The sequence below is a fragment of the Schistocerca gregaria genome, chromosome X (genome assembly GCF_023897955.1).
Source record: "Schistocerca gregaria isolate iqSchGreg1 chromosome X, iqSchGreg1.2, whole genome shotgun sequence".
NCBI lineage: Eukaryota > Metazoa > Arthropoda > Insecta > Orthoptera > Acrididae > Schistocerca > Schistocerca gregaria.
The window spans coordinates 480,601,687-480,620,432 of record NC_064931.1 but is presented as its reverse complement, the minus strand read 5'-3'; the positions used below and the strand labels follow the sequence as shown (position 1 = coordinate 480,620,432).

Below are 18,746 nucleotides of genomic sequence, written 5' to 3'. Positions count from 1 at the left end.
CTTCGTCACTGATGTTATGGCAGTACGGATGCGGTTCTCCAACTCTTCCAGATTCTGTGGGAGTGCTGGTACATAAACGTTGTCTTTAAGGAAACCCCAAGGGAGGAGGCCGAGGGTGTCAAATCCGGTGACCGTGGAGCCCAGCTGAGACACGCTATGTCGGCAGCTCCGTGACGACCAATCCAACGGTTCGGTAGAGTTCCATTCAGATATTCACGCACTTGGCGACTCCAGTGTGGGGGTGGCCCGTCTTGTTGAAAAACGAAGTTGTCTTCATGCAGCTTCGGAAAAATCCAGTTTTGTAAGACAGCAAGATACTGCTGAACCGTGTTTCCATCAAAGAAGAATGGGCCGTAAACCGATGATCGGGATATCGCACAAAACACATTGACTTCTGGCGAATCTCGTACATGTTCATTGGCTGCATGTGGGTTCTCTAGGCCCCTAATTCGAACATTGTGTTTGTTTACCTGACCACTGACACTGAACATGATGCGTTGTGCGAAAGTGTTATCATTGTTAGTAGCATCAAGAATCTCGTTACAAAATGCCACACGTTTGCGTTTGTCGTCACGACGCAGAGCTTGTAACAGCTGTAACTTGTACGGTTTCATAAACAACCGACGTCTCAAAACATACCAAATACTTTTTGTAGGCAATTGCAACTCCCGACTGGCACGACGAGTTGATTTTGAAGGACTATGTTGGATAATAGTTTGAATTCGTGCAACATTTTTTTCAGGAACACGAGAGCGGCCAGGACTCTTTACTTTACATACACTTCCTATATCTAGAAACTGTCGATACCATCTGCGAATGTTCCATCCATTCGGAGCATCAATTTGGTAGCTCAACCTGAAACGTCTTTGCATTGTAATAACGGAATTGCACTTCGCAAACTCGAGAACACAGAATGATTTCTGCTGCCGAGTAGTCATTTTAAACATATGACGGTTACCAAGAAAAACAGAAAACAACTGACATCTAGCGGCTATTAATATAAACTAGACTAAGTATTCGTTTCTTCTATAGCCGAGCCGAGGCGAAGCGATCAATAGTTTGGACAAAATAATACTTTGTAATACGTATATTATTTTTGAAACACCCTGTATAATGAAAATTTATGCAAATCGCTACGCAGGAAATAGAAACTTGTAACACACAGTTTGGGGGAAAGTAGGATAGCATTCGAATTGGTGATGAGAAGGTGAGCAATGTAACATCGCTTCTCGGCGGGAGTATTACAACGTACTATGCACCTACTCGTGAACGAGGCGGACGGTGTGTGCAACGTACATCGGTAACTTCCTTCCACTGGCTAACAGTTAATGTGCATAATGACTCTCTCATTCTGCAGTGGAATGAACATGGTTTTGAAAATTCCTGACAAATTAAAACTGTGCTTGACCGGGACTCGATCCCGGAGCCTTGTCTCCCACCGGCAATGATCTTAACGACTGAGCTATTCAGGCACGCCCTCGCAGCCCCACATCCACCAATTCATCTTTCCTTCATTCCAAAGCTCATACAATTCCTACTGAATACCCTTTGAGAATACTACTCGTGGGAGAAAGAATGCTTCAGAGAAAAGGATTAGCCGCCTCTTAGGCTACTGTTTGCAGAATGAATCTCTTACGTTGCAGTCGAGAGTGCACGGTTTCGAAACTTCCTGGGAGAGTAAAACAGTGTGTGTAGCTTCAAGCTAATGTGCAGTTCTATTGGCTAAACGTCTTGTTGCGTTTCTTAACACGCCTCCACAGTGGGTCCGTCTCGTGAGCAAAGAAAAACTGCTGGGTCAGAGCTCCCTTTAGTGTGAGTGGAACGTGGGGTGCCATACGTGCCACCACTTATCACCCGTCAACAAGCCTCGCGTGTGTTTTGAAGACTTCGGCTTGGCAAATATACGACGCATGCTCACGCTCTGATTGAATAGAAAACAGCAGGCGCGTCGGGCGTGTTTTACGGCGCGGCGCGACGCCTAATTCATATTTCGGCGCGAAGGCATCCCACCGCGGCATTGTCCACTTGGCACGTATTTCACAGTCGCCGCTGTCGCGCCTCGAAATTACTCCATGATTTACTTGCTGCTGTCTTCCTCCGCCGCTCTTTCCGTAATACACTATGCGGGGTCCTTTTTGTCCTACTATCTATCGATCTTCAAGTCTTCCGGTCTTCCATCTCTATCTGAAACCCCCGATACGTATAGTACATACTGGACATTTAGGGTTTATCTACAATACTTTCCAATCTCCCGTCGTCTGCCTCGTTACCTGTTGCACCACATTACAGATATTTTCATGATAGTCTAAGAATTTTTTAAAGATAGCTCTTACTCCGTCCCTTTGGTTATCACAAATTTGATTCATATAGTGGAAGTGTCAGTCAGCAGAAAACAAATATAAGACAGCTGGGAAAGCATTTAAGATAATGCCACCTTGACTAACTGTGGGAAATTATACGTTTCAGAGAGCTCTGCTCTTAAAATACACTTACATCTGTAAGTGGGTATTAATACAATACGTGGTGTGCCCACCCTTCCCCTCTGTGTCGGCTTGAGTTTTGCTGGGCACGCTTTCAGTGAGCGGTCTGAATATTTCAATAGCATCCCATTCTTCCTCAGGAGCCGAAACCAAAGAAGGCACTGGTGTTGAACGCTGGGGTCTGAAGTGAAGTCGACGTTCTAACTAATCCCAAAGTTGTTCCATCCGGTTGAGGTCGGGATTCTGTGTAGGCCAGTCCATTTGAGTAATGTTAATGTCCACTCGTTTCCAGTTATCCACTGTCCATTAGCGTCACTCTATGCACCACCTCAAGCGTGGCGTAGCACTGATTCCAGGAATGTAAGACGTATGAGAAGCGGCTCGCCCATTGTACCCTATTCTCTTTGACTTCCTAGGCTAGGTGGGCTGCTGGTAACACTCTGGGACTCAAGCGTCTTTCTTTCCACTGATTTCATGCGATATTTTACAACCACCCCTATCCATCAGTACGTAAGTCTGCCTCGTTTAACAGTGGTTGTTCCTTCGCGTTTCCACGTCACAGTTACATCACTAACAGCCGACTTGTGCAGCATTAGGAGGGTTGAAATGTCCCTGGTGGATCTGTTACTCAGGTGACATCCAATTACTAGTCGACATTCGAAGTTACTGAGATCTCCTGGTCGACCCATTCTGCTGTTTTCGCTTCTCTACCTACAACACACTACTCCTCGCCTCCTTTCATACTGACAGATCCGCCTCTTGTGATATCCAGGGCTCAGTTCCGCATTACATATGGGTGTTCGGATACAGTTGACAGTCACTCATTGCAATTACACCTCTAGTAAAATCAAGAAAGAATAATCGGCAGATTAATTGGTAACAAAACGCGTATACTACCAGTACACACGTATGCCCCGAAAACGTGGTCATTAATCTCAAAAGATATTATAATTCTACGTGGCTTTGAAAGACCGGAACTTCGAAGAATCGTGGCCCAAACTGTGAAAGAGGAAGATGGAGGAAGTGCACAGTCGTGTGCTGGACGCTGTATGTAAAGACTCACCTATTAGAAGAATAGTGAAAATAGCGAGATTTTGATGGACGAACTCATGGCACGCGTGAGTGAAGCGGAAGATAAGGATATTAGAAGAAATACAGGGGTTCCAAGAAGATGGTGTTGACAGAGAACCAGCTGGATGGGTGTAGTCAAGGAGGACCTGCAGAAGATAGGCTGTAGAGGATGAAAGCTCGAGAATTTGATTATGATAGTTGCCGGCGAACTGTTGAGGAGGCGAAGGTTCACAACGAACAGTAGAGCCACAGAAGAAGAACTGAAACAGGAATAGCACAAATTGATCTTATGATTCCATCGCGATCTTGTAAATAGGGTTCATTCAGTAAATTTAATACGACCATCTCTCTCTCCTCACTTTCATCCCATCGCACGGCGTCCAATATTTTCACTACCTGGGAAAATATATATATTTATATCAACTTTGAAACTGCTTGTGTAGCTTAGCGCTAATCTGACATGCGTGTCGGCCGGAGTGGGCGAACGGTGCTAGGCACTTCTGGAACCACGTAACCGCTACGGTCGCAGGTTCGAATCCTGCCTGGGGCATGGATGTATGTGATGTCCTTAGGTTAGTTAGGTTTAAGTAGTTCTAAGTTTTAGGGGTCTGATGACCTCATAAGTCAAGTCCCATAGTGCTCAGAGCCATTTGAACCATTTGAACCGACATACGTCTGGCTCACCTTCCTGTCTCGTAAGCTACCGCGCTGAGCATTAAGCTGTCCGACCTGGTTCGGTCGAATACAGCCACCGTGAATTTAAAAGCATTCCGCCCTCTTAGCCTGTCCAATATCGATAAATATGTATTCTGGTTGAAAAATAGATATGATTATGAGCAACGTGTTGAAACGACATGTGTTGACAAATATTCAGTCAGACTTCTTCCAGAATTCTTCAGGCATTTGCTACTGACAAGTTACGCACACGTCAATCTATAGGTTGCACGGGAGATGGTAAATTGCAAAACAAGAAATCACACCGTTACCTATCCACACACTTGCTAGAATGCGACAGTCTGAGTGGAATGACAAATTTAACTATGACAGACACAGCTGGCATGGTTATACCACAAGTTGAAGCAGATCCACTGACGCATTTGAGCTCATAAGTGACAAGAATCGCAAAAAAACACACAGAGGAATGAACGTATGATATACAAGTGATATTTGAATGTGTGGGCAGAGTGTCGCTGGTGATCGCACAGAACACGCCACACTATAAACGACATGAGGCATACCAGCTGCACTTAACGAACTCTTGCGTGAGTTTATCTGACGCTGATGAAGCGTGGTGACGTCAGCTGGAGCACTCGATTGGCAACCAAGCCGGTTAGTTTGCGTGCTCCTCACAGTCGTTGCCGACCCGCCACAAAAATGTTGGGTATGAAGCCAGCTGATATCGAAAGCACTGCCGGTGAAGGTGACTGACTGCTCAGTTTAGCTCCATTCAGTTTCTCTCCACATTACTTCTGCAATCTCTTTAAATGTTTATACAACGATGATCTTTGGAAATGAAATGTCAGGTGAATTACAGCTCGAAATATGAAAGAGAAACTGTAGGATACAAATGGCCATCATGTGTTCGGCGATGAAAGATTTCATCATTATGCCCACAAAGAACGCGGGATGCCAATCACAACCGTAGAGATATCAGTAGTGGTTCCTTCACTTAAAACAAAGCACATACTTTAACAGCAAAAAGCAAAGTTATCAGACGCAGAAATCCATTCCTAACGTTGCAAGCACGAAATGTAATTTTAAAATTCCATAACAAGCTTTTCTACCGATATAGTAGCGGACTGTTAAGAGACAGGTTTGGAGAAAGGTGCTAATAAAATCAGGAATGAAACACAAACGTGGAGAGGGCGGCAATGTCATTGGTGGCTGAGTACTCCTCTGTAGAATGATAGGACAGGAAACTCACATTGGGTTTGCTAAGGAACTGTCTCTGCATTCGGCTTAAGTAGTTTAAGACCATCACGACAGTTCTCTGGGACCGCGCTGGATTAGCCGAGCGGTCTAGGGCGGCTGATCCCGGCGGAGGTTCGAGTCCTCCCTCGGGCATGGGTGTGTGTGTTTATCCTTAGGAAATTTAGGTTAAGTAGTGTGTAAGCTTAGGGACTGATGACCTTAGCAGTTAAGTCCCATAAGATTTCACACACATTTGAACTTTTTTTTTTAGTTCTCTTGATGGCTTAGCGATCGCTAATCGGAACTCAAGTCTATCTCAGTAAGAGAGGGGTACGGGAGGGCGTCGGCTATTAGCTGTCGAAAGAAACCGTCTCAGCATTTCAGTGTCTTACCCACTTTTTCGTTGATACAAACGGAGTTACTGGCCTTAAAGATTAAGTGGTGTCCATTACATATTGTGGATACAGAAGACCCACGCAGACAATAGAGTGACGTGAATAATAAGTAAGTAGGTCAAAATCTAATCGTAGCTCTTGAGGTGACCTGCAGTTATGTATGTGTGTTTCATCGCCTCATAATAGCCAACCTTTGACTTCCAGCAAATTAGTGCTCTGCGCCTTTTCTTTTTTCCTTTTATGTAGTGTGAGATGCATCTTATTACAAAAAGTACAAAAATACAATTTATAACTAACGGAGAACAGTAATTTATGTCTCACTGTTGTAAATATTATGAGGAATTGTTTGCTTGTTGCCGTTCAGGCAAGTGGGAGGCTTATCGGAAACATTTCGCTATTGTTCGCGGAAGAAATTAGCGTTAGTGTATTAAAGGTTTTTCCTGCAGACTGATGTAAGGAAAACATTGAACCTAAATAGTGAGGCTATCTTTCGATATGAACGCAGCTCTTCCCTACTCTGAGTTCAGCATTTTACCTCCACTCCATCTTTTCACGTAATTAAAGCGCCGTCAGTCGCAGCAGTGAAAGTTTCACTTCTCTATCGAAAATTTGCTTAGTACTTCCATATGCTGTGTGGAAGGTATCCACTGAACCGTAATAAATGTATTTTTCACGTTTCATTACATTCATCTTTCCACTGTATATACTCTCTCTCTCTCTCTCTCTCTCTCTCTCTCTCTCTTCCCACTTCGCTTCACTTACTTCACTTCTTGATATCTGGTGCAGGTACATGTGTAAAGAACAGTACATGCAAAGAAATCGTTTATTCAAAAAAATCATACACCTCTTTTCGGTGTAAGGATCAAGTTAATTATTTTTTTTGAATTGTTTCCTATTTGCAGTCGCTCTTAATAAATGAAACATAAGTGCTGACAGTCTTTGGCCCTCTATAAATTTGAAAATTAGCAAGAACCACTCTTCTTAGAAATTTGCTGGTGATACTGCAATAATATGCACGCATGCTTTCTCACAAAATGTCTCTCGTTAAGAGTTCGTGTGGATCTGTACTTTCCTCAACAAAGTGTTTTGTGTTTCAGGTACCAGGAAGAGGCGCTGTGCTGGTCTGACAGGTGAGTATCGTCACGTCCGTCGGCCATGTTTCCTAAACAAACTTTCAGACAAAGCCCCGCATACCGTGCTGTCTAAAGCGAAGAAATTCCGTGGACGCGTTAGCGTTTTTCTCATGTGGCGGTAAAACAGTAACACACATTAGCTCGAGCTCAGAAACCTAACGCTGAAGCGATGGTCCGTTGCCCATAAATTTGCTGTGCAGACACACTCCATTCATATGAACTTTACTCAAAGCCGAGTACAGCAGAGACGTATTTCTGTCAGACTAGTCTGTTACAACTGTTTTTAAGACGTTCGTAGAACTATAAATCGGTACCACACGAGCACTGAACACTACCGACGTGTGGAACATAAATGATTAGAATTACACATTTCGAGTGCGGATTGAGCAGCCTCTTACGAATGGCAACGATAAGATGTATAAGGAAGTGCAAAAATCCGACGTACGTTGTCAAACGAGGGATCACTATTCTTCGTCTTTCAGAAAAGTGCACCATTACCAAGTTACGGAATAAGAACGAGAACCAAAAATGATTCTTACGTGAATGCTGTTGCTCGTGCTGTGAAATTCAAACTCGTGCAGTAACAGTTCAGCTGCAGTGTTGCATGTATAACTGGCAAAGTTGTAAACCTGAAATTGGCCCACAACGTGATACTTTGGTTTGGGTGATAGACATTCGCAAGACAGTGTGTTTCCGTAGATGGCCATCGAGTGTTCTCTAAGCGCTGAAATATTCCCACCAAGTGTTTTGTTCTTTGATCTCACAGTTCACCAGCTCCTGCTACGCTGTGTGCATGAACTCCCTTTTCCAGGAAACCCCTAAAAACAAAAATAAACTCGGCCCTAACAGACCATGAAGGCCCAACGATACCGACCGGCCGCCGTGCCATCCTCAGCCCACAAGCGTCACTGAATGTGATAGGAAGGGGGATGTGGTCAGCACACCGCTCTTCCGACCGTATGTCAGTTTACGAGACCGGAGCCGCTACTTCTAAATCAAATAGCTCCTTAATTTTCCCTCAAGGACTGAGTGTACCCCGCTTGGCAACAGCGCTCGGCAGACCGGATGGTCACCATCCAAGTGCTAACCCAGCCCGACAGCGCTTAACTTCAGTGATCTGACGGGGAGTTGTGTTACCACTGTGGCAAGGCCGTAGGTCGAGGAAGCCCCTAGCATCAAGAAACAAGTACCTGCTGGTGAAATGATTTCCCTGATGCTGGTAATAACATGTCGATTATCGAGAAGTCGTTGGGGGTCTCGCTCAGTTTGAATCATATTGCTGGCATATGAGATGATGTTGGCGCTATTAGGTGCTACCATGGATTCCATCTATTCGAAATAGTGATCTCTCTCAAATTCCAACAACAATGTCAAAAATGGTGTATAACGTGACAAAGGATAGTTCAGAGAACATTTTGCTAGAATTGTTTTCTGGAAAGTAGGAAGCTCGTTTCCCTCATCTGACTCTTAGCCATACAAGACCATATATGAACTGTTTATTGCCCGTGATACATGTTCGGTTTTGAATTAACTATGGACTAGAATGATATGATTACTCTGCAGTGGCGTGTGCGCTGATAAGAAACTTCCTAGCGGATTAAAACTGTGTTTTAATTCTGTGATTCTTTCTTGGGCCTAGTTTGGAATGGATTTGCTCTTTGAGACATTCATAACGATTTCAACTTAATACCATAAAGCTTAGCTGCCTACAGTTGAATGTCTAAGACTGACTCTGAGACATAATATTAATTTATAGCAATATGTATTTAGCTGTTTGTTGGCTACCCTTAAGTGATTTTATGATGTTTAGTCATCACTGTAAAACATTTGTCTCTATGAGGTTTATAACGGAGACAGTAAACAGCCCCAAGAATGATTTTAAAAAATTTATTAAAATCAAACCATGGCCGATTTCGGATTTCTTAAAAATCCGTCTTCAGGTCGTTCCTAGGGATTTCCTTGTTTTGTAGCTTGGGCCTAGTTTGGTGTTCGTAATTGGTTTGCAGCAGAAAGTATTTTTGTACACTATTTGGTAGTAGTTATTAGAGATATAGCTCTTTTGACCTCTATAAAAACATTTATGAAATTGTTTCAAAGTTAGTAAAATATGTAGTTTGCTGACAACTTACGTGCTTTATGATTTTGCTTGACGAAATGGCCGTGTGTTTTTTTATGAACTTTAAAAACAACACATAATTGGACGAGCACTATGAGAGTGCTTTTAAGTTCATTGGAAAAGACTTTACACCAGACTTATGTTTAATGGCAGCACACACGATAAACATTTACAAAGTGTAACCCAGTTTCACATGAGTAACTTAATTTGTAAGAAATCCGAAACCGGTCATTGTTTGATTCAAAAAACCATTTTTAAACGGTACTTCTGGCTGATTTCTGTTTGAATTATAAACCTCAAATTATTTCAGCCACGGTTCTCAAAATTTCAGTTTTCGACTAAGTAGCATTTGTCTCTATAGTTGTCTCAGAGAAGTTTGTTTATAGAAATTTCCATATAAATATAATTGGTATTATTTATCGTTCAGCAGTTATATCGAAGTAGACAAACGAAAAAGGAGGCCAAGAATTTTTCTCCATGACGGATATCTTAAGGGTTCTGTCAAATGAGACTGTGTAGCAGTAAAAGCTAGTGGTAACATGTTGACCTAAAAAAATTACAAATAGAAATTGAAGTGCATCACTAGTTACACGAGTGATATAAAGACTAATATAGTTAGTGTTATTACATTTAAGCTAGCGTGCCATGTAGTGACCTCTAAATGGCTGCTTGTAGCAAGACTCACAAACAAATCGTGTATATATTGTCTGTACACTCACTCATTCCATTTCATTTCAATCAAATCCGTGTATCCGATCTATGAAGGATATAACTAAGCAACTCGATGACAGAAGATTATGTAGCGTGTATTAGAAATTGTCATATCGCTAATATTAAAGTAACACAATTTATACGTTGTAGCGGTGGGTGATTAGTTCTGGAAGAACCATGGCAGGACTACAGAAGATATTGCAGCAACAAATAAACGTATGCATAAAAGCACCCTAGACCCACTGGTATGGCGAGGTGGGCCAGTAATCTGCCGTCAGTGAGAGTGGCCGTGCAGTTAACGTCAAACGTCTGCTGAAGGCGCTCACCAGAGCGAGCCAGGTCTGATAACTCGTGGTTTTTGCCATAGACAGACTGTAGTTGTATTTTAATTAGGTACTGAGATTAAATGATTCCTCTGAGTTTTTTCCCGGCTCATTCACTATCTACTTCCTATGTTAAGAGGCAGATTTAAAACGCAACCAGGGTGTCCTCAGAACAGTTTCAGTTCGGGCGAGGTGCTTAGGGAGATCCGAGCACTGCCCAACAAGAGAGAGAGGGAGAGCAGCGTACCGTGACTACCAAACTAACGCTGCTAATTTCCTGTAAGGCCCATCTTTCGGCAGCAATGCTCATAACAATATTTTTCTCGAAGGTGTAGTCTCCAAGACTTAATCTTGTGTAACACAAGTACTCGTGATTGAGACTATCAGTATCCACAAACGTTACCTATGTTCAATCCTTGTTCGTGAATCATTGTCGTAAAGTTCTCTGCAGTACGAGTGACGTGTTATTTCCTAATATTTTAGCATGACTATGTGATCCCAATGGTGCTCTATCATCACCCTTAATTGCGACTTCCAAACACCTGATAACTGAACGATAGAATGCTTTAATATGCTGCAAAATCCCAACAAGCACTCAATCTTGCAGGAAACATGCCTCCCACAAAGAATATGCGCTGCTCTCAATTATGCTCTCAAGGAACCACCACAAAAATGATTGATATCGTGTCTTCATGAAATAAAAACCTCACCGCACACTCATCTTAGGATGGGTGCTACATCCATTCATTTCAACTGATCGCCTCATGATGTCATAAATTATAAAAATAGTAATTTATGTATTTGAGCGGTGACTGTTCTATGAGATACGTGTGACAGAACAGACACCAATCAAATATATACTTTTATGTAAGAGCGAGACGGCTCCTTGACATTTGTTTCAGTGTGAATACACTAATATCGTCCGAACTCCTAAGGTAATCAATGATCTGTGAGAATGGGGTTAATGGGTGAGGGACGCTGCATTGCAGCGTATGATAAGTTGGAAATTTGAATCGCTCGGGAACCGTGTCCGGATGGCCGAAGCGGTTACGGCAACCGCTCATGAGAAGCGGTAAATCCGGGTACGAATTCCGGTCAGGCACAAACTGTCAACTTTCACCACTGCATTAGCAAGCTGCCCTTTGTGACTGGAAGCCACGAATTCCCACCCAAAGATTCCCTTTCTTTCCTCATTCTCTGTTTCATATAAATATAAAAATTGTGGCATACACACTGAAATATTACATCTGCTGCATGAATTTACTACAGGCTGCGGCAGATAAAAGTGGCCCGGACGAGAGGAAACGATTGGACGTGAATTTGTGACACCATTAACGGAGGAGGAAAAGACCTAAGGTTACTTCCAACAACTGCCTATAAAGCCGGCCGAACTTTGGAGCACATGTAAACAATCCTCACGCTTGACAGAGTTGTCCACCCCGGTCACCTGATCTCTCAGTGTGCGGGAGCCCTTAAGTCTAAGGTGTATCGCAACAACCCTCATAGTCTTCAAGAACTGCAGCAGAACATTTGGGATGAGATTGCAGGAATTGCAGCAGTCCACCTTCGATCAGCCTTCAGCATCTTGCTGACCAGGGTCGATAAGTGCCAAGACATGAATGGTGGCCACTTGCAACATCTGCTATAGTCAGGTTAGTACTGTATTTCTTTTCCCTGCCGTTTTACTTTGTACCCTGGAACTCTGTTCTTCGGGGCCACTTTTATTTGCCTCACCCTGTACTTGTTAATAATACGGTATGAGTAGTCCCGCAGTTAATGATTTGCATTAATACCAGCGCAGTGCTTAGCTAGAGTGCGGACACGCAGTTCTAATCTGCCAGTGTTCCAGGTGCTGACAACTGTTTGCTGACAGGTGTCGCAATGTCTCCTTCCTTCCTGTCAGCCGTCGTTGTGTCTGTCATCTGCAGCGGATAAATTTCCGCGCGGGCTGATTCGGCGAGTGCCCCCATGCAGGCGGGCGTTTTTAGTAGCGCGGTCCAACAATGCGGGCTACTGGAGCCAGCCGCACTATTTATTGGCCCACATTGCTGTCGCGTGGTGCAATATGTCGTACCTGAGAAATGTCCACCAACCGTCGAATCGTGCGACATCTTCCTGCGGTCGAGGACAAGACTAACAGTTCATTCAGAGAGTACGGTGTGTAGAACTAGAGTGCTGTGGACTAAGATCGGAGCACAACCGGCTGGAAGTGCGAAGTAGTGTACAGCTTGACCCGGTCCTTCTATACCATCTTGTTTCACATCCGCATCATTATTATGATCATTGTCATCATCATGAGACAGACACCAAACAAGACGTGATTAAAAGGAACATGTCTAACTGCGCACTGCATCACACATCGAGCAGGCTATGGTCCGCTCTGAGTTTCTGTTTGTCATCTATCTATTGGTAAAAATTTCCATCGCGATGGAAGGCGTGAACGTAGTCGTGTGTGACTTGAAATTATAAGTGACGATAAAAAGGTTTCCGTCTGAGGCCGTTGCTGCAGCATATATGCAGGTATGTAAGCACCGACACAAAGGCAAGGGATTAATGTTGCATTTGTTCATTTGCAACATGCGCGTGGTGAGTGCGGAAACGTGAACTATGACGACGTTATTACCAAATGCGTCCAAACAGGACCAGCGTGCTGATATTCTTTAGTTGGCTTCCGAAAGACGAACATCGGTAGACATCCATGGGAGAGTGAGGTATATGTATGGGGCAGCATGTCTGTTGAAAACCAGACAAAAAGTGTGACAAGTTTCGCGCTGGTCGTGGTTCGACACAAGACGCCAGTCGATCTGGGAAGCCAACTTCATCCATTACGGAAAAGTGAGGCACACTCGAGCAGTCTCCCATAGTCCCCATCTCTCCCCATGCTATTATCGCGGCTTCAACTCCTTAAAAACGCCCTGAAGGGCACAGCAGGCAGTTACGGACTTATTCACGGTGTTTCCCCAAATAACTACCTTCAACCTGGTGCGTCGGTGGGAGGTTGCCTCAATGCTCACGATTATTGTGCCTCATTGGCATACCGACTCTGGAATGTACAGCCTTCTAACGGTAACTTTTTATAGCCTTTGTATAAATAAGTTAGCATCTGACTGCAAGAATCGTCTTTAACATCCTTACTGCATTAACGATTTCAGGACTGCCAACCCCATCATCAGATACACCTTGTATGTACATATCTAATGGACGTTATGTATCATTTCCATGGGATCACCAACTCCTGCCGACCGCTCAGGTGTCATATTCTAGACACAGGTTTTTATTGATCGGTGATGACAGTAAGCTGTGATCCCGAAAAAATTATACCAACATCGATTAGATGTATATATACAAGCTGCATCTGAAGATGGGTTTGGTAGTCCCAAATTCGATAATGGAATTTAAAAAATGAGATGATCCATGCTGCCGGAGCCTAATTTACTTATGAATTCAACTAATCTACTGTTCATTAAGTTTGTTGCACATTTTCGTTCACAGCGGCTAACTAGTGGAAGCTCATGTCTACATCTACATCTACACCTACACACCGCAAGCCACCTTGCGGTGTGTAGCGGAGGATACTTTGTGTTCCAATGTCACTTTGCTCTTTTCTCTCCCAGTCGCGTATGGTTAGCGGGAGGCCTCCGTATGGGCTCGAACCTCTCTGATTACGTATCCAACAATGATACATGAAACAGGTTAAATGAGGAAATCGGAACAAATGTCGAGGAACAGAGCTTACTATGAATGTTATCAACTATTGCCGAAAACATACGAAGCTTTTTTAATAGACTACCGTAACAACATATTCATCCAAAGCTAATATGGAAACCTTAAAATATGTATAAGAAAAGCTAATATCGAAGGTGTAGAGCCAATAGTATTTTCTCCGATAGTGGATACAGAAGGGCAGAACCGACAGTAATACTGAATGTATCCGATGGTGTAAGTATGCGGCCATTATTACCGGAATGGTGTTTATTACTTATCTACATGATGCTCAATAATCTATACTAAAATAACTAAAACAAAACACTGAAAAAGGCACTACGGATTTAGATACTACATATGTGGTGCTGAAAGCGACAGCCGAAGTGTTGCTGCCTTGACTCAATAATGTCAACGTATACATATATACTCCGCAATTCACCTAATGTTGTGCGGCATAGGGTACTTCTGTGAATACTATAATTTCAACAATAGAACATATTACAGGGAACCACATTCTTGGCATATGAATTTCACTTTGTTCAGCGCAGATTATACACTGTGTCAAATACGTGTGATAAGTTAACACAGAGTGCAAGGCTAGGTATCAACTCTACATACCTACCAATCTCGGTCAGGGCGCTTCTAATTGCGCTTCACCAGGTACATTTCACATACTAGCATAAAGCCTCTGCTTAAACTAGCTCCTTCATATTCCTTCCAAATTCCACAGAGGATCTACTAGAATGCTGCAGACCTAACACCACTTGGAGAGAGGCGACATTCTTGTCCCCTATGCGCGTTATGAGCACCAGTGTCAGTATCTCAGATGTGCGAGGATAGCACAATTGGTACCGCAAAGCCTGCAGTAGACAGATGTACGGGCTCGAGTCACAGTTCGCGTCAAGTTTTAAGTGATCGTTATTAGTACACGTAAAGTAACTTCGTAAATGAAACCTAATTGGTGCAGTGAAGAGGCCAAAGTTTCCCTCATATTCAGTCTCCTGGTGGTAGTAGACCCACAGCATCGTAGAAGAACCTCTGCGAAATTTGGGAGGAATGATGAGGAGCCAACAACATGTTGAAGCTTTAAGTTGGTCATTGGAACGCGTTGTTAGCTCTCCACCCTCTAAGCCAGATATCTGGATTGGGTCCCAGTGCGACAGAATATTAAGTTAACATGTACAATAAAAATTCTTCTGTATCTTAAACATTTTTGCTGTACTCGAGCAATTTGCTTAAGGAATTCAGCAGATAAAGTGTCACATCAACAGACTTTTGTGCTGTATAGCTTAGGCATATTGCATACAGCAATCTGGACGGGGAAACCAATTTGCAGCGTTTACCGTTCGTCGTGTCAGTGAAAATCATGTTTCGCAAACTACATTTATTGATAGATGTGCCAAGGATCATTTTCACTTCAGTCGTATAATTGTGTCGATTAGGATTAGTTTAATCGCAAATTGACAACAGTATCGTTCATTTAAGCTCCACTTGATAATCTGAGAGAGAGAGAGAGAGAGAGAGAGAGAGAGAGAGAGAGAGAGAGCGAGCGAAAATACAGACGTATACTGTGTGTGGTCGCATAAGACAGTCTAAAGAATTCCCTACTATGACATTGTTGATGGACACACGCCTTCAATTGAGACAAGCCTGTATCTCACATGAAATAATACCCCGGCAAGTCCACATCCGCCGCATTTGAAATTAAAAATTCTGATGTACACCTGTCGCTTCACAGACCGCAATTAGTCGTGTCGTAGCAGATCTTTTCCAATTGCTTTATTACTGAATGTTGACGGAGCTTCAAGACAGTTATTGGACTTGCTCTCGTCATATTTCACTAGGCTAAAAGAAGAAACTGACTGATGGGAATTAATTTAGATGTTCTATGAGATGAAAGTGGAGGCTAAATAGAATTTCAAATGAGCCTCGCAGTGAATCCACATTGATATGTATATGGCTCTGCAGAAGAGCGTTCGTCGTCTGTGGCTGTAACACTGAGATTGTAAACAAACTGCAGCCGGACAGTAATTTTTTTCTTTTTTTTAAGACGAAAGTCACATTTTTCTTGACTTACCACATGTTTGTAATTGAGGAAACCGTGGGTATAGAGTTCCATTTGAATTTTCAAAGAAAATTCGTACCTGAAAATAAGCTACACAATCTTAACTTACAGAAGAACAGGAACTCAGTATATTACAAACATCTGACACAAATAGTTACATTCGTTAATAGAATGCTTGTTCGCAAATGGCGCTTAAGCCTACTGCCATGTGTTAAATCATTCTTTGATGCAGAAATCAGTTAATCTCTTTGATTATATTTTAAAAAGTCTTGTAGATAAAGGTTCTCTCGTAACGCAGATTCCTTTTGCAGTGACAACGTCTTCCATGCCAAACAGAGCCTTAAAGACAAATAAGTAGTTAGTTACAAGCCCGTAAATGGCCAGTATGCAGTATATAAATACATAAGCGTGTGCAGTTACTGTTCAGCTGACAGGATTTACACCATAATGTTTATTGTGAAGATTATGTCTAGAACAAATAACTATTGAAGATGTAGTTTTTAAACAAAAATCTTTGATATCCTTCGGGCTGTGATCTGCTTAAATTCAGTACTTCGTGTAGGCCATCTCAGAAAAAACAAAACAATGAGATTAACATTCTCCATCGTTCTTTTATCCTGTCTTCTATGGTAAAAAGTAGTTTATAGGACATTCTCACGACCAGATCTAGAGTACTACTGTTCACTCAGGGTTACAGATCAGATGTCACTTATTCTAGAAACAATAACGTATTGTAGAAGAGCACTGTTTGTGGAAGTCTCATTCCTTACACAAACGACAGTAAAGTAGAAATTTTACAGCAATTGTGACCCGAATGTGAAGGCATGCTGTAAAATTTCGAGAAAGTGTCTTCTTCACAGAAGATTATGGAAATATGCTGTACAAACATTTATGAGCGTATTGGTATGAGTCCCCCCTTCTCGCCCCCCAAACCTCCTTCCATTAAACTTATACGGTGGTTTTGGGAGAGCGAAAGGAAACGTCCTTGAAAATTATTTGCAGAATTAGTTACTTTCACTCTCGTGTTCAGATTTGATTACGGCTGTATTGAGCAGTATTACTTCTTTCCGCGAGTCTCTAATAACTTGTAAAAGCAGGGGCCTTCTGCCTCTGGAAAACAAGTCCTACTTTATACTTTAGATCTACTTTAATATAAAGTTGAATTCTGGCATTCTATCCTCAAGTTAGATATTCCTCATTTACGCTATCTGATTAAAAGTATCCGGACACTCCTATGTAATAAGAAATTGACCGCTACATGTCAAGAGAGGTGATTCCGCCAGTGTAAAGTCAGGCGGGGAATATTGTGTGCCGGCCAGTGTGGCCGAGCGGTTCTAGGCTCGTCAGTCTGGAACCGCGCGACCGATACGGTCGCTGATTCGAATCCTACCTTGGGCATGGATGTGTGTGATGTCCTTAGGTTAGTTAGGCTTAAGTAGTTCTAAGTTCTAGGGGCCTGATGATCTCAGATGTTACGTCCCATAGGGCTCAGAGCCATTTGAACCGTTTGAGAATTGTGTGGTCAGCAGAGAAGCAGCAACAGCACGATGGGTCAGTCAGGTTGGCTCACTGGTTTCCAACGTCTACTAATCGTTGGATTTCATCTGAGCAACAATTTCACCAGGGACACGTCAATACCTCTAAGGCTCTCCACGTCAACTGTTGGTGATGTTGTTGTGAATTGGAAACGCGAAAGGAACAGGCATAGCCAAAACAAGACCAGACAGAGCTCATGATATGACGGACAAGAACCGTCGAGCAATGCGAAGGGTGGTAGTTAAAAATCGCAGCAAATCAGTGATCAGGAATGACTCGTCAGTTTCGAAATGCTCCCAGCAGCCCACCTAGCACAGTGAATGTACGTTGGAAGTTAAAAGGATTGGGGTACAATGGTGGAGCAGATCCTCAGAAGACACGCATTTCTGTAATCAGTGCTAAGCATAAAGAGCGTCACCACTGGAGAGTGGATGAGAGGAAACGAGTGAGTAGGAATAACGAACCGCTCTCTACCCAGTCGGAAACCGATGGAAGGGCTTGGGCCCGGCGAATGTCTGGAGCACGTTGCCTACCATTGGGCGTAGTGCCAACAGTGAGATACAGAGGAAGTGGTGTTACAGTGTGTGTGTGTGTGGGGGGGGGGGGGGGTTCTTTGATACGATGTGGTTCCCGTATTGCTCTTAAGAGAACGCTAAGAACGGAGGGATACAATAGTACATTCGTGCATACAGCGCGCAGTAGAGGAACAGCTCGTAGACGACGATCGTTTGTATAAGCATGACAGTGGACCCTGTCATGAAACAGAATGTGTGAGGTAATGGTTTTTAGGCAATAACATTCCTGAAATGAACTAACCTGCTCAGAGTCCAGACCTAAATCCAATGGAACATCTGTGGGATGAGTTATAATGTCGACGTCGCTCCGTATTCCAGCGTACGGCATTATTATCTTCTCTGGTTTCGGCTCTTGAGGAAGGATAGGCTACAATTCTTCCACAGTCATTCAGACACCTTATTGAAAATATCTCGAACAGAGCGCAGGCCGTCAAAAAGGTGAAAAGTGGACACACCCCATATTAACTTCATATGGCAGGTGTCTGGATACTTCTGGTCAGATAGTGTATACAAGCACGGATGTTTGACGTCATCTTTAAATATCACATATGTCGTGTGATGATATTTGTTTTGACAGGTAATTCCTCAACATTGGCCTCTGAGAAGAGGCATCAGGAATTTCGCGGATGATACCTCTGCAAATATAATGCATTTCGCTATAAAAGTCATCAGTTACACGAACTATCGATTTTATACAGGGTGTTACAAAAAGGTACGGCCAAACT

General features: G+C 43.0%; 1 protein-coding gene across 1 annotated transcript in view; it reads left to right on the top strand.

The window, feature by feature from the left end:
* Positions 1–18,746, top strand: part of LOC126298915 (protein trachealess) — a 1,138,333-nt gene that overhangs the window by 168,203 nt on the left and 951,384 nt on the right. The window contains exon 2 of the mRNA XM_049990456.1: positions 6,955–6,987. Within this exon, the coding sequence (XP_049846413.1) occupies positions 6,955–6,987 (33 nt within the window). The remainder of the gene's footprint in view (positions 1–6,954; positions 6,988–18,746) is intronic.